At 54.3% G+C, this 25,409-nt stretch overlaps 2 protein-coding genes across 2 annotated transcripts in view; both read left to right on the forward strand.

Annotated features, from left to right (window-relative positions):
- Nucleotides 1-276: 276 nt before the first annotated feature.
- On the forward strand, nucleotides 277-15,619 carry PROM2 (prominin 2). The gene is made up of 24 exons (XM_090281777.1): nucleotides 277-653; nucleotides 1,246-1,295; nucleotides 1,704-1,909; nucleotides 2,000-2,120; nucleotides 2,355-2,418; nucleotides 2,663-2,752; nucleotides 3,057-3,256; nucleotides 3,624-3,698; nucleotides 4,492-4,555; nucleotides 4,798-4,957; nucleotides 5,274-5,426; nucleotides 6,465-6,588; nucleotides 7,027-7,118; nucleotides 7,245-7,329; nucleotides 9,376-9,522; nucleotides 10,000-10,071; nucleotides 11,034-11,126; nucleotides 11,251-11,304; nucleotides 11,606-11,686; nucleotides 11,909-11,977; nucleotides 12,707-12,796; nucleotides 13,011-13,117; nucleotides 13,459-13,533; nucleotides 13,813-15,619. The coding sequence occupies exons 1-23, from the start codon at nucleotides 404-406 to the stop codon at nucleotides 13,520-13,522; spliced, it is 2,511 nt and encodes an 836-aa protein (XP_090137903.1). The 5' UTR covers nucleotides 277-403; the 3' UTR covers nucleotides 13,523-13,533; nucleotides 13,813-15,619.
- A 6,902-nt stretch (nucleotides 15,620-22,521) lies between these two features.
- KCNIP3 (potassium voltage-gated channel interacting protein 3) overlaps nucleotides 22,522-25,409 on the forward strand; it is a 64,322-nt gene continuing 61,434 nt past the window's right edge. The window contains exon 1 of the mRNA XM_090281778.1: nucleotides 22,522-22,620. Within this exon, the coding sequence (XP_090137904.1) occupies nucleotides 22,606-22,620 (15 nt within the window). The 5' untranslated portion in view covers nucleotides 22,522-22,605. The remainder of the gene's footprint in view (nucleotides 22,621-25,409) is intronic.

Here is a 25,409-nt window from a genome sequence, read left to right on the forward strand (position 1 = left end):
TCCCAGCCCCCAGATTGGGCTGCTGGGTCTGAGCACAGAATACTATATTTGACTGGGCCACCCTAGCTAATCCAGAGCTACAGAGTGCCTCCCTTACCCAACTCAGAGGCAGCCCTCGCAGGAGGACCTGAGGAGGGGTAAGAGCGCCAGGGTCCCACCCCAGGCTGCTGAAGGTGGTTGGTCAGGCCCTGCCCCCAACTCCAGGCCTCCGCCCTGCCCTTCCAGCGCTTTGGGCTGGTGCCCAGGTAACTGTGGAGCCCAAACCTGTCAGGCCAGTTTTGAGAGCCTAAGCACAGAGGCTGGTGAAAGATGCAGGACTGGTCCTGTGCTCCTCCGACTCTCTCTGCCGCCTGAGCCCGCCTGGGCCCCACATTCGCCGACCCCCACAGCCACTGGCGACCTCATGGCGCAAGGGCCAGGCCTCCTGGTGCCTCTACTGGGACTGGGCCTAAGCCTGATGCTGTCCCTGAGCATGCAGGGGGTGCGGGCCATTGACTGTGCTTCCCTTGGCCCAGCTGCACGCCTGACTTTCACTCCCACAGCCAGGGACCCGGGGCTGGCTCCTCGTGTACGCACTCCAGGGCCCCTGGACCACCTCTATGGCACCGTGCACCGCTTCCTCTCTGCTGTGCAGCGCAACCCCTTCCCTGCCGGTGAGTGTGCTCTCCCCAGGTGGTTCGACTGGGTGCTTGGAGGGCAGGGTTCTCAGCATTCCCCACCCCCATTTTCCTGCCCAGGGGCATCACCTGAAGACCCCTCCAGGACCTTCCTGTGTGACCTTAGATGAGCCCTTTTCCCTCTCTGAGTATTAGTTTCTCTGTTTTAATCTAGAGATGACATTAGAAGTCCCCAAAGACCTGGCTAAGATGTTCTCTGGGTCTGGTGATACTAGAGGTTGGGAGGAAGAGGAGGGGCTGCAGGGCTCTCAGCCTGTTACCTGCCTTGTGAGGGGAAGAGCTGCTAGGCCAGGCTCTTCTCTGCTTTTAACCAGGCTGGTGGCTTGGCTTTCTGCTGCAGGGCCACCCTGTAGGATCCAGAAGGAGGGGCTGGCCTGGCCTCCTGTCAGCCACTCCACCATGAGGCCTGGGCATGCTGGCAAGGGGCTGCAGTGACACTGCCTTTTCCCAGGGTGTCATGGTGGTGGGAGGAGCCCCTCCAGAGAGCCCACCTTCTCTTGGCAGTGGGGGTGGGAACAGGGGCAGGGCAGTCACTACCCCCAAAACCTCAACTTGACTCTTTCCATAGAGCTGGTGAGGGCCCTGCTGAATGAGCCAGCTTCTGTGAAGGTGGATGAGGTGAGGCTGGGGCGGGCGTGGGGCCAGAGAAGGCTGGAGTCCAGGCTGAGCCTGGGATCGAGAAAAGGCAGGCTCCCTCAGCTCAGCCGGCCTTGCTGGTTGTCTCCCAGGGTGGGGTCTTGGGCATCCGTTCCCCTCTTTCATGAGCACTGCAGTTAGCAGACCTGATTTCAAACCACAGCTCTGCCATTAACTGGGGTTTACAGTGACCCCGACCTACCTGGAGGGCAGTTTCTCCAGATGGAGTAAGGTGGTAAACAATAAGGACACATGCAACTCGCATGGGTTCAAGGACATTCATGAAAGTGCCTGCTGTGTACATCCCCCTTCCTAGTTCCCCTCTGGTGTCCTGGGGGGCAGGCTGGCTGTTGAAGTCGGAACAGCGCCTCTGCCTTGCTGCCCTGCCAGGTGGTGCAGTATGAGGCTGGCTATGTGGGATGTGCTGTCATCGCGGGCCTCTACCTCCTGGTGGTGCCCACTGCTGGTCTCTGTTTCTGCTGTTGCCGTGGCCGCCGGCGGCACTGTGGGGGCCAGGTGAAGACGGAGCACAAGGAGATGGCCTGTGAGCGTGGCACCCTCATGACATTCCTGCTGCTGACCACCCTCGTGCTGCTGTGAGGGGTGCTGTGAGGGGGGAGGGGTGGGCTCAGGCCCAAGTGCCCAAGGACATCCATTGAGTCCCTTCCTCCGCCCTCATCCTGCAGGATTGGCATCGTCTGTGCCTTTATCACCAACCAGCTTGTGCATGAACAGATGGGCGCCAGTGCCTCGGCTGTGCCCGAGACACTGCTCAGCCTCCGGGGCCTAGTCTCTGATGTCCCCCAGGTGAGTACCAGGTAACCCCTCACCCTCACTTACCCACATGAGCACCAGGCCCAGGCAGGTCAGAGCAGGGTGGGTCCTGCAAATTAGCCCAAGGCGTGCCCCTTCAAACGTGCATCTGACTGCCCCCCTGCTGGAGAGTCGCTGTAATAAATAAATGTTGGAGAGTCACAGAAAGGGCTGGGAAAGGACTAGAGGAAGGGAGAGCTGTCAAGTGATGGCCCTGTGTTTGCCTAGGAGCTGCAGGCTGTGGCACAGCAGTTCTCCCTTCCCCAGAAACGTGTCTTGAAGGACCTGGATGGTAAGGATTAGAGCTGGCTGGCAGGTGGGCCAGCCCCAGGTGCCTCCTGCCCAGGCCTGTCTTGAAGATCACTCCCATTCCCTCATCCAGGGCTCTACCTGGGAACACCCTCACTGGGGTGGGGATTGGGCCAGCTGGGAAGCACAGCAGGCAGTCTGCTGCAGAACCTGGGGAGGTCGCGTGGATGGGTAGGGAGAGCTCTTGGCTCCTGGTGGTCAGCCCTCAGACTGCCCGTGCTCTTCAGGTGTTGCCATGAGCATCGGGAGCACAATCCACACTCAACTCAGGAGCACAGTTTATGAGATGCTGGCCTCACTGCTCAGCCTGGGCCAGGGTGAGTGGAACCAGTGTCCAGGGTGGTGTCTCTTGAGGGCAGGCCCCACCCTTGCTCAACCTGGGTCTTTTGCTGCCTTAGCAAGCACCAACCCTGGCTTTATCCTAGGGTCTATTGGGCACCCTTGCCCGCATCCTGCCTCAATGTGCCCTGAGGCCATTTCCATTACAACTATTGAGGTTAGAGGTTAATGTTGGCAGGTCCCTTTGGCTTGTGGGGAGGGAAGATGTTCTGCTTCCTGCAAGAACTCTGAGGATGCAAGCAGCAGTGGAGATTGCTCAGTCAAGATTTAGGTGGGTCTCAGCCCTACAGGTCTCTGTGGACCAACTCCAAGCCCTGAATGTCACCCTCGTGGAGCTGCGGGAGGGGCAGCAAGACCTGGATCAGGCTGTTCGGGTGCACCGAGAGCGCCTCCATGATCTGCTGCAGGAGCCTGGATGCCGGGGCTGTTCAGAGATCCTGAGGCGGGTCCATGACCTGGAGTTGGGAGCTGACTTTGGCCAGGTGCAGGCTGGACAGAAGCCATTAGAGCAAGGGGGGCTTCTCTACTGCTGCCACAGGAATTCCTAGGCAGCCTGGGCCCCATGTGTCCTGAGACAGACTCCCACCCCTCTCTACACACCCAGGGATAATGATGGTCATCCTGGTAGAGGGACAACAGCTTTCCTGGGGCGCACATTGTGCTGTGAACATCACGTGAAGTAGCTCCTTGAGTTCTCGCTGCCACCCAGGACAGGAGGGCTGTGCTGGTCCCCACAGTTTACACATGAGGACACTGAGGGCTCAGTGGCCTCTGTCCCCCCACCTCCCATCCTCCCTCAGGGATCCCTCACAGACTTTTACCACTATCCGCTCCCCTCTCCAATTTCAGGTGCCCCATGTGGACGATGTCTTACATCGCCTGAAGGGTATCCCAGAGGCCAACTTCTCCAGCATGGTCCAGGAGGTGAGTGCCTACCCTGGTCTACCTGACTTCTCCCAAACCTGCCTGGGAACTCACAAGTGAGAGGCCTCAATTTCCCCCTTTTGGGTGGGTACCCAGTTGAACTTAAGATTTGGGTCAAGTCAGGGCCTCACCTATCACATGGCACCCCGGGCTGGAATCTCACAATGCCGGTTCTTGAGTGCGCACAGTCTGGTGGGAGAGGCAGGCCTGGAACTCAGAAGCAAGGCTAGGACCCTAAGGGGGTGGAGAGCTGAGATGGCAAGGGAGGGAGCATGTAGCTGAGCCCTGGGGGACAGGCAAGATCTCCTGTTTGAAGATGGGCTACGGGGGAGAGTGCAGCATAAGCCAACGCCTGTGACCCAGGGCCCAGAATGCCTGAGTTGAGGAAATGTTGAGTCATCTCTGCTGAATGGCTGGAGCAGAAGGTTCCAAGAGGAAGAAAGTGGGAGATGAGCCTGGAAGAGTAGATTAGAGCTGGACTTTAGAGAAACAGACCTGACAGTCATGGGCAGGATGGGTGCGAGAGACGAGAGGATAGTTCGGAGTCCACTGCAATTGTCTAAGCAAGAAGGGATGGGGATAAAACGGAGGGGTCTTTGAGCACTATTTGGAGAGTTGAGTCAGGTGGGTCCTAGGAAGGGGAGAAGATGCCATTGACCAAGAAAACAAAGGGAAGGCTGTTTCCTGATTTCCTGAGTTGAATCCCCTCCCTCTGGGCCTGGTGATGTCAGGGTCCCCAAGCTGGGACACCCAGGTGTAGAGCAGGAGGCACAGCCGCCTTTTGTTCTGGCAGGAGAACAGCACCTTTAACGCCCTCCCACTCCTGGCTTCCTTGCAGATGGCCGACGTGGTCACAGGTAAGGCCTGCCCAGGGGCCAGGCTGACTGCCTAGCAGGCCAGCCCACCTCACCCATCCCACCTCTAACAGGCTTGTGGAGAGAGAAGTGGGGCAGTGTGCGGGAGGCCGAAGGCTGTTCTCTTGGCTGGCCCTGGGCAGAGAGTGGGCCCTTGGTGGGTCCCAGGTGCTCTTCCTGCCCATCCTTCCCCAGGGGCTTCTGGGTATCTTCCCCAACCCATAAGCCCCTGCTGCTCTGGGCAGAGCTGAAGAAGGTGGTGGCCCAGCAGCCTGAAGGGTTGAAGACAATGGCCAAAGCATTCCCAGACTGGGAGGCAGCCTTTCGCTGGAGCCAGGCATTGGAGAAGGTGGAAAACAGTAGTCGTCCCTACCTGAAGGAGGTGCAGAGATACGAGAAATACAGGTGCTTGCAATCATGGGGGTGGGGTGGGGTAGGCAGCCCAGCCTCTTGGTCACCAGGGCCCGATTCCAGCCCCAATCAACTCCTTGTTCTACTAAGCCTCTGTCTCCTTTCAGCCAAGATCCTTTATGTGCCCCCACCTTGGCTGTGTACCCTTGAAATCTGAGCCTGAGGACCCCATAGGAGTAGGGGGGGCCTCAGGAAGTATTTATACCTAGAGCTCTAAAGCCCCAGCCTTGGGGTTAGTGGCCCCACCCAGTCAGTAAGTCCTGTGATGGCCTATCCCTTCCCAGTGACACCTGTACCTTCTCTGTGGCAGGTGGATTGTGGGCTGTGTGCTGTGCTCTGCAGTCCTGCTTGTGGTGGTCTGCAACCTGGTGGGCCTCAACTTGGGCATCTGGGGGCTGTCTGCACAGGAACACGCCAGTCACTTGGAAGCCAAAGGCAGGGCTGGAGCCCGCATTCTCATGGTGTAAGAAGGACTGTGGAGAGGGGTAGGGTCTCTCCCACCGGGCTAGCCAGGTTTCTCCATGCCCACAGACTGCTCCTTCTGTCCTGGATACAGAGAGAATGAGCTCTGCTACTGACTCATTGGGTGGCCATGGGCAAATTAGTAACCCATCTGGGCTCCAGTGTCCTCATCTGTATAAAAGATTTGACTAGAGCAGAAATGACAATAAAGAAGCACTCCTGCCTCCACATCAGTGGTAATTATAGTAACTGAGAGGCAGTCTTTCTCACTGAGCCCAGACAGAGTCTCAGAACCTTTCTTAACTCAGGATCCAGGCAGCACCACCACTAGGAGGTGACACCAGAGATAGACTTTGTTTGCCATCCCTGAACTGGCTGGCTGCCTAGCAGGCCACCCCACCCCTAACAATAGGCGTGTAGAGAGAGGAGCAGGGCAGTGGGGGGATGCTGAGGGCTGTTCTCTCGGCTGGGCCTGGGTCTTGAAGGGCAGGGCTAGCACATTTAATTGTGCAGGCTGGTCACTGCATAAGGGTCTCTGGCTGAAGGGGCAAGTGGGGGCTGAAATCCAGCCCATGATTTACTCTCTAAGCCTTAGATCTTGGCATGGGGCTGTGCCTGTCTCCCAAAGGAGACCTGCAGATCAGCTGCACTGGTCCTCCTCAGACCCTCTAAGTGGCTGGCCCTGCTGGCAGGTCATGGCTGGCCATACAGGTGGCCCCATTGAGGGCTGAGCTCTGGTGTTGGTCACCTCTATGTGCTCTGGGCCCAGAGGCCAACAGGCCTGCCTCTTAGAGCAAAACAGTTACCCTGTCCCCTAGGCTGCCAAGATGAGCCAGGGTACCAGCAATAGGGTGAGGATGGGGGTGGAAGAGGTAAGGACAGTCAGCAGTTCTAACTCCTGATCCAAGTGGCAGAGCCTTCCTAATTTTTCTCCCCAAAGGGCTCTGCCGCAGGCCAACTTGATGACTATGCTGGCCTGGAATATGGGTGGGGACAGAGGGTCTCTCCCGCCTCACCCACCACCCTCTTCCTTCCCCAGAGGGGTGGGTCTCAGCTTCCTCTTTGCTGGGCCCCTCATCCTCCTCGTCTTCTCCACCTTCCTGGTGGGTGGCAATGTGCAGACGCTCGTGTGCCGGAGCTGGGAGAGGGGAGAGCTCTATGAGGTGAGTGGAGGGAGATGTGAGCAGAGAAATTGGGTTAGAAGGAAGTGGGGGCCAGAGAAGGCAAGAGGGAGAGTGGGATAGGGAAATGGCGGAGATGGCCCAACAAAGACAGAAAACCACCAGGAGGTGGGCAGTGGGAGAGAGAGCCAGTGAACCCTTGGGGTGATGTGCAGGCCCAAGGCAGTGACTCCCAGGGGGTCAACCCAGACCTGAGCCCCGCTGGTCTCCTCTGAGTCTATAAACTGGAGGTCCTGGTCCTCCAGTGCTTCTAGCAACTAATCCCAGATTCTCTGTTGCAGAAGGGTCTCCACAGTGAGTTAATCTGAGGCAGGTTTGGGTATGACCTCTGCTGAGCTAGGGTGTCATGGGACTCGGCCCTCGTCTGGGTTGGCCTTGCCCCTCCCCACTCCAGGCTCATTCTCCCTGATCCATCTCCAGTTTGTTGACACTCCGGGGAACTTGCCCTCGTCCATGAACTTGTCCCACCTTCTTGGCCTGAACAAGAACATCAGTATCCTCCTGGCCTATCAGTGAGTAAGAAGCCTGGGCTGGGGACAGGGTGTGAGGAGGAGCTGAGATGAGTGTTACATTAGGGTGACATCAGCCCCCACTGGCCATTCCTTCTCTCCTCTTTGATACCCATTGTTCCTCCCCAGACAGTGCAGGAAAGGGGCCCCACTCTGGGAGGTCCTGAAACTCAATGACTCCTATGACCTGGAGATGTACTTGGATATGAGCCAGGTAAGGAACCTTCCAGAAGGCTGTGGGGACCCTTCCTGCAGATCCCCCTCCTCAGGTTTTGCCTCTATGGTGGGACCATCTCCCTGAAGCTGAGAAGTCTTCAAGAACAATTGAGGTGCCTCAGAGGCAGGGGCCCCAGGTGCCAACTCAGGGCCTGGCCCAGGGCTTGAGCTCAGGAGGTTTCTGGGATGTGCAGGTAAGTGGAAGAGTGCCTGGAGGCTGTGACCAGCTCTGAGCACTGTGACCAGCTCTGAGCACTGTGCTCCAGGAAAACTGGATGCAGCGGAGGCCATAGCAGGAAAGGCTAATGACAGTGAATGAGAGGCTGAGGGTGTGTGTGTCCTGACTGGGCAGGCATTGGTTGGTATGCTGCACTTGGGATGGGCTGACAGTGAAAATTATGGTGACAAAGTTGGATACCACTGGGGGATGGCTCCCCCAGGCTCCTTGCTGAGCTTACAGAGTCAGTAGGTGGAGGCAGGATTCAATTCCTCAGTCACGGGACTTGGCCAGAACTTGGTGTACAGAACTGGAGGAAAGGATTCATACTGATGAGAGACAGTTCTGGGACAGAGAAGGAAGAGCTACTTCATGAGAGGGGACCTACTTGGAGAATGGGGATGTACATTCTCTCCTTTCCACTCTCCATGCCTATGGTGGTGGGGGAGAGCTGTTTCATTTCCAGGTCCCTCAGAGAACCATTGCCCACCAAGCATGCTGACTCCTAATTCTCCATCCAGAAACCCTTCCTACTCCTCTTGAAACCACCACTTACTCTCAGCCCACAGGGCAGCGTAGCCAAGGGGTTCAGATAACAGTCCCAACTCCACACCTTAAACTGTGTAACTGGTGGCAGTTTCCCTAGTGCCTTAGCTTTTTCCTCCTCCAGAGTCTCTACCCAGATGAGATGCTCACAGAGCAGGTGATACCACATTCTCAGTCACACATACACTGTCTGCAGAGGAGGGCTGGTGGCCAGGAAGGGCTTCAGCAGGGGGCCTGGGCAGACCCCATGCTTTGCTGGCTGGGAGTCATGGCTTTTATGGGGAGGGTCCTCAGCCCCAGTCCTAGGAGGGGAGGGGCCCAGCTCAAAGGGGGCTGGACAAGTAGGGCCTCAGGTTCAGAGGGACTGGGCAGTCCTTGTGGGCTGTCTGGCAGCATCAAACATGACCTTAAGAGTGTTTGTCCTCTAAGATAATAACGAGCTGATGAGGCAGAGATAAGTGTGACAAAGTGTGCTTTCCAGGGCACCAGGAGAGCTCTGGCCACCTTCAGACACCTCTGTACCTGTCTGTTACTGATGCCTTTGAGAAAGAATTAGTCCTTTCTACCCCTGGGAAGGCAGAGTGGTGGGTGGGAGAGGACCAGAGTGGGGCTCTATTCTCTAAGCTGCTGTGGAACCGCAGGCAGGTGAATGCTCCTCTCTACGCTCAGTTTCTCATTCGTTAAACATTGGGCTGAATGCCATGCCCTTAAATCTCCTCCAGCAATGGTGGGAAAATACTGTGTCCCTTTTTAAAGTGTGATCTGTCTGGAAATGTGACTGTGTTCACTCATTCATTCATTCATTCATTCATCCATCCATCCATTCATTTTTACACATTCAGCACACTTGTCTGGCACTTACCATGTGTGAACCTCTGCTCTAGACACTGAGAGCTTGGTTCAGAATGGGTGGGCGAGGTGCTGCTCTCACAGAGCTGATGGCAATAGGCAAGTGCACACATAAATAACGTCACAGCAACAGGTGCTCTAAAGACCTGTCACACGATGATGTGATGAAGATGGGCTGGGGAAGCTACTTTATACTGGATAGCCAGGGAAGGTCTGTGTTGCTGTCTGGTAGCCCGATAGGTACTTGAGGAGGGCTGGGTCTTGGTGAGGATGTGTTAAAGGGGTATAGGAAGGAAGCAGGGACCTCTGAGGGGCCTGTCTGGGGCTGGGAGGATCCAGGATGGGGACTCTGGTGACTCCTCACCTAGTATAGCAGCTCTGGGGTCCTGGCTCAGTGCCTAGGCGTGCCCCATTCTGTCCTCTCCCTCCCAGTACATGGCCAACCTGGAGCAGGAGTTGCAAAACCTCACAGTGGACATCAGAAGTCTGGACCTGCTGAGCCCAGCTGCCCACCGGGACCTGATGGCCCTGCAGAGCAGTGGGCTTGGTAACATCAACTACCCTGGCTTCCTCATCCAGGTCAGCAGTGGGCCCCTCAGGCCAGACTGCTGCAGAACAGAGGGGCCCGCAGAGGCGCTAGGGGATGCATCTCGCCTTGTCCTGGCTCTCCATCTTCCCTCAACTCCCCGTACCCCAGGGGGGATATCTCCAGCCCACGTGCCCCAGGCCTGTCCTGGTGTCTCCCATCCTGCTAGGCTGGAGGGAACTTGCCCCCAACCTCAGACTGTGTCCCTGTCCATGGTTCTGAACCCTCTGCTGTGGCAAATGATGGCAGGAAGTCGCCTCTTCCTTGGGTTACACCAGAGGGCGCCTCACTTTTTTCTTCTATGTGAATGGAAAGTATCTGGTGTATATCAGTCACAGCTTCAGGTGAAACCCTCTGTGGCTGATGTGTCCCGATAGACTTACCTGGTGTGCAGTACTTTTGAAAGTAATGGGAGTTCAGAGGAGGTGGAACTGGAGTTCATCTGCTTCAGCCTCTGCATTTGCCTCCAGATCCAGAAGCCTGTGGTGAACACCAGTGTGGAGAAGCTGGCCCATGAGCTGGAAAGACTGGCCCTCTCACAGGTGAAAAGGGAGCAAAGACCCATCCAGGAAGGCAGGTGTCAGGGAGAAGCCTGAGAGGTGGGAGAGGATGAGAGTGGCTGGATTGGGGCAGGGGCAAGGGCAAAGACAGGTGATTGAGGGCAAGGGTTTCTAAGGGCTTGCTACTTGTGGGGTCCACCGGGACAGGTGGCATGAGGACAGTGTGATGGATCAGATATCGTGACAGTTGCCCCAGGAGCTTCAACTCTATTGGGAAAAATAACAGTTTATATTTACAAATACAGTAGTCCCTCTCTATATCGCGGTTCACTTATCGCGGCCTCACTGTATTGCGGGATTTTTAAAAATATTATATTTAATTACTTATCACGGATTTTTCACTATATCACAGGATTTTGCGGTACTGTATACATATGTTGTTAAAGTTATGTAGGTTTAAGTGTAGAATATGTTTGAGAACATAAGTAGTGTTTATAAAAGTGTGGAGAAGGTTAATAAGGGAGTGGGAAAAGGTAATAAGGGACTGGGAATGGCTTATAAGTGTGTGGAAAGGGTTTATAAAGCCTAAAAATATGTATAAATACTAAAATAAATGTAAGGTTCCTACTTCGTGGATTTTCACCTATCGCAAGGAGGTCTAGAACGTAATACCTGCAATAAGTGAAGGAATACTGTATTTAAAGTTTATAAAGTTATTTTCCAGCTATCTTATAGACCCCACCCACCTCAGCAGATGCCACTGCCACTCAGACCAGTCTGTGGCTGACTTAGGGATGCCCAGCAAGCTGCCAGGAGACCTAGAACATGGGCTTAGGCCCCCACACCCAAATCAGGCCCGGGAGCTCAAGGAGGTCTTCATTGTCTTGGTCTGAGCCTGGCATTCATACCCCTCAGCATGTTGGTTGAACAGTTTGGTCAAGAACATTCTGGCAAAAGCTGTCCTAGCCTGGGAACAGGGCCATTTTATCTCTATCTCCCCTCAGGACAATTCTGTGCTAGGGAAGCAACTACAGCAGGAGGCCCAAGGACTCAGAAACTTCTACCAGGAGAAGGTCCTCCCCCAGCAGAGCCTTGTGGTAAATCTGGAGGCCTAGGGAGCTTGGGGCCTGGGGAATAGGGGAGGAAGGGAGGGGGCACAAAAGAGGAGGCAGGGCCCATGTCCCGCTCTCCCTTTAACCTGCCCTGATCTCCCCTCCACAGGCCAAGCTCAGCATCAGTGTCAGGGCTCTGGCATTCTCCGCACCAGGCCTCCAGGTGGCTTCTGGAACTGGGAGATGGGATGGGGCAAATGGGAAGCAGAGAGGGAGGAGGAGGCTCAGCTGGCATGGGACCTCACCTGTTCTGCCTGGTCCCATGGGAGGTTGAGGGTTGGGGTGGGGACAATTGGGGGTGGGTGAGCAGATCCTTGAGGACCAGTCTTTGGCTTCTGTCCTTAGGGCTTAATGCCCCCTGCCCCAAGCTGAGTGTGCTGTGGGTGCTATATGTTGCATTAATGAAGGAACGGCTGCTCTCTGACTGAGCAGGATATTGAGTTGAGTTCCTCTCCTTTTCCCAGCTGGAGACCTCAGGTGTCCTGGACAGGGTCACTCACCTAAAAGGAGAGCTGCCTGCCTGGGCCACCCGTATCCTGAGGAATGTGAGTGGGGGGATGGCAGTGGGGTGGGGGCTACCTCAGAGCCAGAGGTGGACCAAGGGGTAACGCACACAGCGCTCCCACCTCAGGCCACTCCTTCAGCCCTGTTCCCTCGCCATGACTCCCAGGAAGGCCAGCTCAGCCTGTCCTGATGGTGCCGGGCATGGGGGTGGGGTGCTGGTTCCTGAGATTCCTGCCAGCCCAGGGATCCCCTCTTTCCTGCAGGAGAGTGAGTGCTACCTGACCCGGGAGATTGGTTACTTTTCCCAATACGTGGCCTGGGTGAGAGAGGAGGTGAGTGAGGCACAGACCTCTCCTGGCTTCAGGGCCACTGCCAATCACCTGCTTCCAGGAGCACCTGCCATTCACTCTGCTCTATCCCTCTCACCTGTAGAGCCCCTTGGGGGTGCCCTGGAGGTGCCCTGGAACCCAATCTTCCAAATCTGGCATCCCTGCCCCTGCTTGCTAGCTGGGCTCTGCTCACCCACCTTCTGGGCAGCCCTTCTCTGAGACCCAAGTATGAGCAGGGCTGGCCATGAGTCCAGAACATGCTGTTCACACCTGGCCCCCATACCCTTCTTTGTTCTGGCCCCTTGCCCATTCTGTCTGAGGCCAACCCAGCCCTCAAGCTTACCTCCTCCTGAAGACGCTTGCTGATCCCAGCCTCTGCAGTCTGTGCAGCTCTCCAGTGAGAGTGTGACTGAAAGCACAGCACTGTGCACACAGTAGGGGCTTAATGCAGATGTGCACAGAAAGGAAAAGGCAGGAGCTGAGCCTATGTCAGTGTGTCCTTACATCCCTGTGTTCCTGTATCCACGTGCCTGTATGGCCTATGTCATTGTGTCCTTACATCCCTGTGTTCCTGCATCCATGTGTCTGTATAGCCTATGTCAGTGTGTCCTTACATCCCTGTGCTCCTGTGTCCATGTGTCTGTGACAGCTGTGCTCCTATCAACCTCTCTCTCTGACTATGGGGTGTGCACCTGTGGGCCTGAGTGGACCTGCCTCATGTTGATGCCACAGGTGACTCAGCATATTGCCACGTGCCAGCCCTTCTCTGGAGCCCTGGACAACGGCCGTGTGATCCTATGTGACATGGTGGTTGACCCCTGGGTGAGTGCTGGGGAGTTCATCTGGGCTCATGGACATGAAGACACTGTGGGAGGGGTGCATGAGCAGGACCTGAAGCCCTGCCCCCAGGCCTGCACCTCAGCACCACCCTCTCGGCTCTGGGAACACTGAGTCATTCGGGGCCTGGAATACTGAGCAGCCCGGGAAGAAGTCACTGCCCAGCTCCACTGAGCTAAGTGCACACGCTTTGTTCCAGAATGCCTTCTGGTTCTGCCTTGCGTGGTGCACCTTCTTTCTGGTCCCCAGCCTCATCTTTGCCATCAAGACCTCTAAATACTTCCATCCCATCTGGAAACGCCTTAGGTAAGGGGGCTGCCAGGACTGTGGGGGCAACAAGGACCCAGGAAGGAGTCCTTCCAGCCACTGGGCCCCAGCGCCCTGTCACACCCTGTCCTGAACCCATACCCACACCCGCCGCTAGCAGAGGAGGCACATGCTGGCCCTGAGGAGTCACACACTCAAGGACCTCCAGGGTCAGGAAGGTCTCCCCATGTCCTTGCTGCAGCACACTTACCGGCATAGCTTTCTGGAGCTCTGCCTGCCCTGAGAGCTCCTGAGGCAGGAGAATCAGGGATCCGGGTTTATCCCTGTGTTGGGCTGAGGGTCTGTGCCAGGATCACCACTCTCTTCCCGTGATGCCGCAGCTCCAGCAGCTCTGAGGAGACTCAGCTCTTCCACATCCCCCGGGTCACCTCCCTGAAGCTATAGGACCCCCTTGGGTGAGTTGCCCACTGAGTTCCTTAGTGCCGGGGCAGGGGAATTGAGGGGGAGGAAGGGAAGGGGCCCTGAAGCCCTGCTCTGGGCGGTCATGGGCCACCATCCTTCTCCCTGTCCTGGAGGCAGGCTGTCTCTCCAACCTGGGGTTTCCAGGGCCCAGGGGGGCAGGAAGATTCTGGGTCTGAGTGTGAGGGTCTGGTCCATCTTGCAGTGGGACTGACAAGCCCAGGCCTGTGCCCCCATCCTACTCACTCACCTCTTTCATTCTGAATCCATAACAGGGGTTTGCTAGCTACAAAGTGATGCCCGGGGCTGCCACCTTCCCCAGTTGACTTGGCCTGGACCAGAAGACTTCTATCGCTCTTGCCCCCAGAGCCCAGGCTGGCATCCAGGCCTGGACTGTTCCCCAATTCCACTTCCTGACCCCATCTTGCCTGTTCCCTTTCTACCCCTGTCTTCCCACCACCCCCTTTATTCATTCTCAAAAGCAGACTTAATTGCTGTAGAGCTACAGAGCCAATAGGTTCTTCTAGGTGTCTATCCCTCCTTCTCCTCCTCGCTGTAGTATGTCAGCACCTAGAAGACCCTGTTCTCCACAAAGTGGAACCCCTTCCTCAGCCCTTTGGGTGGGCAGAGGCCCTGCCCACCCCACTCTGTCATCATCCACTCCTCCCCTTACACATGTACCCCCCCACTCCTCTCCAGGCTCCTTGCCCCTTATCCTCTCACCACCCCCACTTCCCCCAGCTTCACTCTGTCCCCTCCTCAGCCCTTACATCCTCCTCTCAGGGAAGCTCTTTCCCCTTTGTCCTTTCTTCAGTTTATCCCACTACCTTGCTGGTCCCCAGGGACCTCTCCTGCTTGACCAAACTAATCCAGTAAAGGCACCAAGCTGACAGGGACCACCATGGTCCAGGTCTTGACTGGCTGCCTCATAGCCTTCAAGCCCACTACTGCCTGGGGACTTGTACCTTCCACAAGCCCTGGCCTGGATTTCCTGGCCCCCCTGCCTGTGTGAAGGCTGACCTCCCTGCCTATACCCTTGATTGGAAACAGTACTGTTGTTTCTCAGTAATGCCCTGAGTATTGGTTCCCTGGAAAGAAACCTAGAACCTGGGTCAGAGCAGGCCCCACCAAGCTTCCCCAGGAGGGATCTGGGGGTCACAACAGGATTTTTCACTATGACCCTTACTCCTTCTCTCCTGTACATGTGGCCTGGGATTATCCCTGGTCCATCCCTGTACTCTGCATGCTGAATCCTGAGTTCCAGAAGAAAGGAAGAGAAAGCGGAGAGAGAGGAAGTTCTCTGATCCGTTAAAGTGCTCTCACTTTCTAAGCCTTGGCTTTGGGTCCTTACTTCTAGGTGTCCTAGGTTAGGGCCCCTGTATGCAGTTGGTGTTTAATGAGTGCTTACGAAGAGAGACCCCAGGCCTCCCATGGTCACAGGCATCCAAGGATTCCCCCAGCAATCAGCAGGTGAAGAGGGGCCCACTCCAGGAGCAGGCAGACTTGGGTCCATGTGCTCATTCTAATGCTTGTTAGTCGGGGCACCTTGAACATGTTACATGGGATGCCTGGGCCTCAGTTTCGCTATTTACAAAATGGGGAGAAGAGTCATAGCTTCCTAAGTAGGGCTGTGAAAAATGTGACAATGTGTGGAAAGCCCTTGGCAGGGGCCTGGCACAAAACACATGCTGAAATGCTGCTACATTTTGCCATGACTGCTCTGGACCAGGGGCAGAGCTGGGTCTAGGCAGGAGCAAGGGAGGAAGGAGATGAGCCCCTGCACAAAGGCGCTTTAGCATTGTGGTCTGCTGAGTTGTGGGAGTGTCTGTGTTTAATTGCATCTTACAACCCAACAACAAATTTGCTACTAGGAAGTAGGATGGTGCACAATATATTGTCACTGTCACATGCACACTCTCACATCAGCATCCCAGAATATAGCACAATTGTCTCTTTTTTGGCTTTTCCCAGAGTTTTTCTTCTTGTTTCTCACCTGTTGCTCTGTGCAGAGAAACTGTAGCCCCTGTGTTTTAAGAATAAAATTGATGGAATAAAAATAAAAAAACAAATGATTAAAAATAACTTTTAACTTTCTATCAAAATTGCCTATCTTTAATATATTTGAGCATATTAAGCATAGTTATTTTATTTTTTAAAGTATATTTTATTGATTATATTGTTACAGTAGTCCCAACTTCTTTTCCCTTTGCTCCCCTCTGCCAAGTACTCCCCTTCCCTCCAGCAATTCCACCCCCCTTAGTTCATCTCCATGAGTCATGCATATAAGTTCTTTGGCTTCACCCTTTCCTATGTTACTCTTAACTTCCCCGTGTCTATTTTGTACCAACAAATTATGCTTCTTAATCCCTGCACCATTTCTCCATTTCTCCCCCTTCCCCATCCCAGCTGATAACCCTCCAAATGATCTCCATACCTATGACTCTGTTCCTATTCTGGTTGTTTGCTTAGTTTGTTTTTGTTTTTATTTTTTAGATTCAGTTGTTGATAGTTGTGAATTTGTTGTCATTTTAATGTTCATGGCATTGATCTTCTATTTTTTAAATAAGTCCCTTTAACATTTCATATAATAAGGGCTTGGTGATGATGAACTCCTTTAGCTTTACTTTGTCTGGGAAGCATTTTAACTGCCCTTCCATTCTAAATGATAGCTTTGCTGGATAGAGTCATCTTGGTTGTAGGTCCTTTCTTTTCATCACTTTGAATACTTCTTGCCAGTTCCTTCTTGCCTGCAAAGTTTCTTTTGAGAAATCAATGATAGTCTTAGAGGCACCCCCTTTGTAGGTAACTCTCTGCTTTTCTCTTGCTGCTTTTAAGATTCTCTTTATCTTTAACCTTTGGTATTTTAATGATGATGCATCTTGGTGTGGTCCTCTTTGCGTCTAGCTTATTTGGAACTCTCTTTGCTTCCTGGACTTGATGTCTATTTCCTTCACCAAATTAGGGAAGTTTTTCTACATTATTTTTTCACATAAGCTTTCAATTTCTTGCTCTTCCTCTTCTCCTTCTGGCACCCCTATGATTTGGATGTTGGCACGTTTAAAGTTGTCCTAGAGGTTCCTAAGCCTCTCCTCATTTTTTTCAATCCTTGATTCCTCTTTCTGCACTGGTTAACTGTTTCTTTCTTCCTTATGTTCTAAATCATTGACTTGAACCCTGGTTTTCTTTCCTTCACCATTGGTTTTGTTTGGATTTTCCTTCATTTTATTTAGTGTATCCTTCACTTCTTCCTTTCTGAGTTTGCCATAACTTAAGCATAGCTGTCAAGTTTGTGAGCATCTTTATTGCCAGTGTTTTGAACTCTACATCTGTTAGGTTGGCTACCTCCTTGTTTGTTAGGCTGGCTATCTCCTTGTCGCTTAGTTCTCCCACTGGAACCTTGATCTCTTCCCTCTTTTGGGCCAGACTTCTCTGTCTCCTCATCTTGACAGGATCCTATGTTTGCTTTCTTCTGTCTCTTAGGTAGAGCTGTTGTACCTGTTACGTTATAAGGGGTGGAGCCTTAGGTATTCATCAGTACAGAGCAACCTGTTTCACCACGTTGTGTGCTATATGTGGAGGAGGGGCCTGAAAAGGAACTGTGTTGCTTGCTCAGCACTTGCCCCTTTTCCAGGTACTTCTCTCACTTCCCGTATGGGACTAGCACCCCTCTAGCTGTTGCGCTGGCTGTTGTTCCCAGAGTGGGTGGGTCTGTGGACATTCTAGGACCATGGGGGCCCTTTAAACAAGCAGACTCTGCTGAGAGACCAGCAGTTTCTTCCTGTGCCCCAAACCCCACTGTTTTTCACAGTCAGAAGCAATGAGGCTTTATTTTCCCCTATGCTGGAACTGTGAGCTATGCAGTTGGTCTAGTGCTAGGAGCACATCCCAGGTGTCCCCCGCTACTTTATAAAACATGTGACTGTGCTTTCTGCTGGCCTGCTGCTGCTGCTGCCACACTGCTTCCTCTCTGACCTGGCTCTGCCCCTCTTACCTCTCTCAATGAGTGCTTCTTCTTTATATCTTTATTTGTTGGACTTCCACGCAGCTCGGTTTTCTGGAACTTCTGGTTGTCTCTAGTTTTGAGATAGTTTTATCCCTTCTTAGTTATCGAGGGAGATGCAGCATGTCTGTCTAGGCCTCTATCTTGGTTGGAAGCCAGAAGCATAGTTATCCTATGTAAAATTCAAGTAACTCCCCAACATGGAGCCCCCATGAGTCTGTTTCTAGTGTCTCTTATGTCTTTTGGTGTTTGTTAGTTTTGTCTCCTCATGTACTTAGTGATTTTTGATTGAGTACCATATATTATATAGGAAAATTGTAGAAATAACTTGAGGTGTAGGATAAACTTTTCTTCCCCCACGAGGATTGTGTTTATATCTGGCTTGGGATCTAGTAAAGCAGGATGGCTTTCAACTTTCTGAGACTGAGAGTTGTAGTCTTTTGGAGGGCTGTTCTGGTTTTGTTCATATTCTGGGAGTGAAGCCCTCTGGACCAAAACATGAAAGGTTTGTCAGGCACCCTCATGGTGGGCCTAGTTTTACCTCCTTAGCCCCACCTCTTCTCAGCAGCATGCTGTACTTTTTTAGGACCAGCATGCCTAAAAAAAAGTAGCCTCAGATGCCAGGCACATGTCTCTGGATTCCTTCTTTTCCCTGATCTTGTCCCTATGATTCCTCACTGCCTTGTTTGCTTCTTAGCATTCCCAATCAGACTTTTAAAAACATATTGGAGTAACTTTTAAGTTGTACTCGGTTGGGGATTTAGTCCACATGACTTCGTCCACCATGATCAGAAGTAGTAATCCTAAAAAATTGACTCAATTTCCCCTGTGAGTTGGGAAAAGGCTGTTGCTCTTTGAAGTTATTGTCCAGACACCTTGGCTCAGCCTTGGCTTTTCAAGGGGCTTGTTTGGAGAATATCACCATAAGCTTTGGCTACTTGGGGATAGGGGTGGCATTTGGCAGGTGACAGAGAGATAAAACTAGCCACAGAGAAAATAGACATTTCCCTGATTTTAAAATGCCAGGATCTTAAAATGCAAATCCTACTTTGTGTGTGGAATAAAGCCCCTTGGTGGTCACAGACTTACTTGTTACCATGACATTTGTTGGATGGAATGGGACTGTCCTTGTCTCACATTGAGCAAAAGAATCTCTGAGAAGCTGGGTGGCTGCTTCAAGGTCTCACAAGTAGGAGCCCAGCCCTGTTTTGGATTTAGGGCCCCTAGTCCCAGTCGCCCTGGACGTTCCTTCCTGGGCATGCTGTCAGTCCCCATCCCCTGTGGGCCTGTCTCCAAAGAGATCTGATACAAGTATCTTTGCTGTCCCTGTAGCAGAAAGGATGGCAGACTGGAGGTCCTGGAGGTTCTGCCAGATATTCCAGCCTGGCCATCCCAGAGCAAAGGCCCCGTGAACCACAACTGGCAGATTCTGCCAAAGAAATGTTATGTGGGCCAGGGCATCTGAAGGTCCACATGGGTCTGAGGTCCCAGGCGGTTGGGCAGGCCAGTTATGGCTGCCTCAGGCATGCAGAGGAAAAGCCACATGGATAGAGGACAGAGACATTTATGGAGCTATGAGTGTACACTAGGAAGTGTGCTAAGCACTTTACATGAATTGACTAAGAGGCTGACACTGCTATTTACCTATCTACTGCTGAGAACACTAAGGCACCGAGACTGATCTCAGGCTGAGTAGAAAAGGCACCACTTCCCCAGAGGAATCAACTTATAATCAGGACATTTCAGGGGATATCTGAGTCTCTGGGCCTGAGGCTCTGCTCTGGGTGGTCATGGACAGTGTCCTCCTCTGCCACCCCAGAGCCAGGCCTTCCCTATGCTTAGCTCCCAGTGCCCTGTCTCCAGGCCTGAGTGCCAGGGACTGCATCCGGAGACGTGGCCAGCCTGGTCCACACACCATGTGCTGCTGCTGAATAAAGCCCCTTCCTCATGGTCCCCAGCGCTTTCTGGTGCTGCCTAGACATGCCCCTCCTGGAGCACTCAGTGCTCACACACCTTACAGACACTGACTGGGCACCACAGTGCCTGGTGAGAAGAAGGTGGGTGTGTGCAGAGATGATGTGACTCTGCCACAAGAGATGCAGAAGTTAAGTGCCTAAACCCCCACCACATTGAGGGGACCCACGAGTCAGGTGTTGAGGTTAGAGGAGGGGATTTCAGGTATATGAGCTGAGCCCAAAGGGAGGGATGGGTGTCCTTTCTTTGCTTTGAGCCAGAAGGAAAGGGGCTTTAAAGAGAGTCTCCTAAAGCTTCACAGTGTCCCTGCAGGTTAAGAAACCCGGTGGACTAATGTTTCACCCCCACCTGTAAAGCCTACAGGGCAAGAGACAGGCTGACTTCTTTGCTAATCCAGGTGAGGGCATCATGAGGGGATGTCAGCATGGTCCTCAGGCCCAGCCCCAAGAGGCTGAACAAACCTCCTGAGAGAGATGGTGGGTGGAGCTATCTGGTCCAGCAGCAAGCTGCCCAGCAGGAGGGCTGACCAAGACAGGGGCTAGACCAGAGCAGAGACTGCCCCCTGGGATGTGAAGTGACTGACAGAGAACCATTGGGTCTCCCTACCAGGCTGCCTCCAGGCTCTGCTAGCTTTCCATGCAGGTGCAGGAGGGAGGGGAGGCAGCAGGCGATCTCGAGGGCCAGTAGGAGACATAGATAAGGCTAAACCAGGTATTTTTCCAATTCCACAGCTGTGCTGGCTCACAGTGACCCCCAAGGGTGGAGACCTCCAGGGGACGGCTGATTTTAGGCAACAGACATTCCTTGAAGTGCACGTGCAGGGTGAGACCAAACTCTACACAGAGAGTCTTTCCTCACAGGCAGTGGCTCTTGGAGAGCAGCAGCCCCAACCCTGAAACGGTGCTGAGTGTCTCTCTCTCTCTCTCAATCTCCTCCCTCTCCGCTCCCTCCCTCCCTCTCTCCCTCCTCCTCCTCCTCCTTCCCCTATTCCTTCTTCTCTCACTCTCCCCTGCCCTTGGCCAAGGGTAGGCAGAGCCAGTGCCCAAGAAAAGAGCCCAGGAAAAAAAATACAGCCTGAGAGTTTCATGGAGCCAGGTTTGGGTGCCTACTGAGGGGGGTTTGACCTTGAGCCTGGATGGAGAGGATTGTGACCAGCAATGGAGGAAGGCCCAGAAGACCCCAACACCTGTGGGTGGGGGTGCTGTGAGCCCCTCCCTAAGGCAGATGAGAGTGAGGCCCCAGCCAGCTGAGATGGCTCTTCACTGCCTCCTCTTAAAGGCAATGGACTCAAATGCAACATAAGGAAACTCACCTTCTGAAACAACCCCTAACTTTCTCTGTTTCCAGCTCCCCCGTCCTTGCCCCTCACCGCAGGGTGAAAAAAAACACAGCTGAAACGTGTCAGGGTGAAGTGTTCGTGCTGACCAAGGGAGGTCCTCCTACAGCCTTTTATCCTTAACCTTTTTGGGGTCTGATACACTGCCAAAGATTCTTTGGAAATTCCGAGATTCTCTTGGGGAAAGTCTGTCCATCACATGTGTTGGGGCCTCCAGGGGCCGACTCCACCTCCATTTCCCTCACCCAGCAGAGGAACACCTCTGGCCGTTCCTGGGGTGCTGGGGAGGAAGGGGGCAAGGGGCGGGCACAGGGCATGGCAGGCCACACATACCTGAAGTCTGTGTTTTATGAGGGGTACCCCTCGGGTGGCAGATGCTGCGGGAGGTTACCAAGGCCCAAAGGCATGAAGGCCTAGGGTGGGAGGCATTTGTCCTGTGAAGACTCAAAGTGCTCAGTGAGTCTCTTGTGGGATCTTACCTGGAGCCAGAGGCCACTCAGTGAAAAGCTCTGGGCTCCCAGGGAGCTCAGCCACTGGCCAACAGCTGCAGGAGGAGCTCCCTGCACCCCCTCCCAGGTCCCAGCCTGTCCTGGAAGTCCAGCCCGGCCACACACCTGGGCTGCCTCCCACTCTGGGAGACGTCCTCCTGACTCAGTGGGTCAGCAGCTCCAGGCCACTCTTTTTCCCTGTGGATCTGAGAGTTGGAGCAAACTGTCTGGCTAAAAGAAAGAAGAGCGTGTGAGGGCCTTGTGCCTGCTGCAGAGGAGGGTGTCACAGGGCTCTGTTTCCATGGGAACCACTGTCTCAGGCACACCACACTAGGGTAAAAAGAAAAAAGGAAACTTGGTGGAGGTTTCAAGCACCTGAGCAAATGCGCCAGAGTCTGCCCCCCTCCCAAAGGTGCCCAGGGACCCTGACCCCTTTCATCTACCCCCACCCAGTGAAGCTGACGAGCTCCCTCAGCCACCCTGATGGGTTCCAACCTGGGACCCAGGCAGGGACAGATGACAGACCCTGAATAGGGTTCTCACATGGCAGAACTCACAGGTAAAAAAGAGGTAATTAAGGGGTGGCGGGTGAAAGAGGTGGGAGAAACCCTGTGTGTGACCCACATGATGTGGCCCTGGTAGCTGTCACCAGCTCCAGGTGGTGAGCTTCCTTTCGTGAGGTCATTTTGGACCCAACGCTCAAGAAATATGTCCCCATGGGAGAGGACCGGCTGAAGGGGCACCAGTGTCTCGAATGCAATGCATGACCTGAGGTCCTCTCCAGGTCCCTCCACAGGGTGTTCATGAGGAGGGGCCAGCAGGGAGAGGTGGACTGTCCCCTTACTTGGGGCAGGACCTCAAGCCAGAGCTCCTCTCCCCCCAGCCTGGGCTCTCTGCGCCCCCATCGTATCCCACCCTCCCCAAAACCAATGTGGGGGAGCAGAGAATGTGTGTGTCAGAGAAAGGGACAGAATGGCTGTGGCACAGAGAGAACACCTGGTGACAGGGGCTGAAGGGAGACCTGAGAGCCAGATTATCCATTTATAGAGAGAGTGGGACAGTGATGGCTGGGGGCCAGGGGGCGGGGTGGGGAGAGAGAGGGAGGGAGCATGCAGAAGGGGTGGAGCCGGTAGAAGCAGGCAGGCAGGGAGGGGTGGGCAAACAGCCGCCAGTCCAAGCAGCATGAGGCAGCTGCCAGCCCTGCCCAGCAGTCCTGCTCTCCTGGGCTCTGAGGAGGAGAGGCTGGCAGCTGTTTCCTTCAGCACCCAGGATGCAGCGGGCCAAGGTAGGTGAAGGCTGGGGGCTTGTCCCCTGTAGGATTGCTTTGGGGAAAGTAAGTGTTGGGGTGTCCTGGCTGGGAGGCTAGACTCTTGGAGCCCCCCTTGGATGGGAGAGGCTTCAGGTGTCTGTGGGACAGAAGCTGGACAGAGGAGGAACTCAGGTCAGCCATGTGGCTGGTCCTGCTCTGTGAAGTCCCTGGGCAGGTGCTAGGGCAGCTGACCCTGAGCCTAGGCTCTGTAGCTCTTAGAGCTAGGGGACAGCTGAGTGCCAGGAGGGGGTGTTTTATGCTTGGGAGCTGGTCAATGAATTCACCTTTTAATTATTCAAGAAATTAATGAATACCTTCTTCTTAAAGGGCCATGAGACCCCTAGCAAGCATACATGCCGTAGGGAGTTTGGAGAGAGAAAATGCAAGGAAATGCCTGGGCTAGAGTTCAAGAAATGGTGGCAGGGTAGTGGGAAGGATGAAGAATAATTAAATGAAGAAGAACGAGGGAAAGGAAAATAAGCTGACCCCCAGAAAAGAGTTAACACTCAAGAATGTGTCCTGAGGCCTTTCAAGCTCCTCATATGTTTGGGGCAGCCTCTCTTTGGGAGGAAGAAGCACTGAGATTAAGTCTGGCTGTTTGCAGCAGAACGTCCCAAGTAACAATGGTTGGAACAAGGCTGGTTGCATTTCTCTCTCAAGCAGAAGTCCAGAGACAGGCAACAGGGGGCTGGCATGGAGGCCCGTGGTCAGCAGGGACTCAGGCTCCGCCTGGCTCCCTGGCTTCCATTCTGGAGGTTACCTTAAGGTCCGACATGGCTGCTGGAGCTCCAGCCAGCACCTGCAGAAGGGAAGAAGAAGGGCAAAAATCTCAATACAATAAGGGTCTCATGAGTAAGGGAGAATGGATGCCAGGCCGGCATCTCACAGTCTCCCCCAACTCCACAGTGGGCTTGTGGCTGGTGTCAAGTTACACTGCCCAGAGCTCAGGTCGCCTCTGCCCGCCTAGACCACCTCCCAGAGGTGCCGAGGAAATTAGTGGAGGTGACAACAAGAAACTCTTCAAGCACGGCTACAGGGTAAGTTGAAAAGGTGCTTTTGCTTCCAGCACCTCCAGGTGGGCAGGGCAGAAGGAGAGGAACTCAGTGCCTTGTCTCAGGCTTACACACTCCATGCCCAGGGCACACGCATGCTCTGCCAGCACAGTCCGTGTGCATCCACAGGTGTCACTGTGAGCTCGCACTGCCTGAGCACAGTCAGCAACTGCCCCCGCGCTCGGGGCAGCACAACTTGCATGCCCCAGAGGCAGGGTGTCTGGACTGTCAGGCCGCGTGCAGCCTGCTCTGTCCACCAGGCAGAGGACAGTCCTCTTGCCTTTCCTTTGCTGGCCCTAACTGCCAAGAGCTCGTCCTGGGAGTCTGGTGGTCTCTGTCCCTGCCAGACGGGTGAAGTGAGTAGCTCGAGTCCTGCAGCTACACCTGGCCCCTTCCCTTAGCCATTGTGGCCCCATATTGCTGTCTGCCTCCACCCCAACTGGCTCCTGCTCCTACTGGATCTTGCTGGGCCTTGCACCTGCCAGTTGTCTTCCTGTGACAAGCAGGTCCCACAGCTGCTGGTGCTGGGCCAGGTAGGGACAGTGGTCCTCAGGGAAGCTGCCTTTCAGCTGCTCACTAAGGTCAGCAGGGGGACTGGTTCTGAAAATCACCTTCCTCGCTAGGGGCAGCAGGGACTGCAAGTCAGAGCACAGGCTGGGAGTTGGCTGGACTCATCTGCCTGCAGCTGCCTGTCACTGTCATGGTCAGTGCTGCCTCCAATAATGTGCCCAGTCCTCAGCCTCCTGCACATGCCCTCCAGTCATTCTTGGGTCCTTACAACAGCCCAAGAGGGCAAGCATGGTCACTGTCCTCTGCAAGCACCAAGGCTCAGAGGAGGGAGCAGCCCGTCCACACACCTAGACTTGAACTCCATGAGCAGAACAGAGCTGTGGGCTCTGCTGGAGTGGGCATGCCTGCTGTCTGAGGTTCCAGGGAGTGACATCCTCACAGCCCGGCGTGTGCCCTGGGACTGCTACTTGACAGGCTGCCAGCCTTCCTACAGGGAACTTTCAGGAACGGAGCCCTAATTTGCTTTCTCAGTCAGCTCTGCTGGAGATGGGGCATGAGTCAGCTGCCAGAAATGGCTCTGACTGTTCTCCAGATGGAGCCTGGGAGGTCAGGGCTGACCCTGTACCTGCATCATCTCCCTGGACCCACATGTGGCCCATGAGATAGCTCTTGGCATGGTACCCACTTCACAGATGAGGAACCTGAGGCTTGCCTTAGATTACAAGTGACACAGTGTTGTAGCTGGGATTTGAAACCTGCTCTGTCTTACTGCAAAGCTCACTTCCCTAGGGTGTCATGGGAGAAGACTGCAGGGGAGAGGTGCATGCCTGGAACCAAGTGGCTCAGAAGGGACCCTGTCCCAGCTGGGGGCGGCTCTATGGGTTTGTGGCCTTCGAGTCCTCTAGACTCTTCAGTGACTGCACACAAGCAGAGACACCACACCCAGCCATGTGCCCTGGATCAGCCATTCAACTTTGAGCCCTTTCTGGGCTGTAGGTCCAGAGCTGCAAAGGAGAGGACCCCCAGGGTTTGAATTCAGGATCCCTTTTCTTATTGGAACTTTCTGAAAGAGTGGGGGCTGCTTTGCAGACTTGGTCTGGCTTGGGGCCATCTGCTCCACCCGGTGCCCCCTCCCCCCGCTGAGGCAGCCCTGGTGAGGTCCAGGAGCAGCTGCAGAGCCCTGAATGTGGCCACTGTGAGGGA

Source organism: Furipterus horrens, unplaced genomic scaffold (genome assembly GCF_987537825.1).
Source record: "Furipterus horrens unplaced genomic scaffold, mFurHor1.1.pri manual_scaffold_6, whole genome shotgun sequence".
In the NCBI taxonomy this organism is placed as follows: Eukaryota; Metazoa; Chordata; class Mammalia; order Chiroptera; family Furipteridae; genus Furipterus; species Furipterus horrens.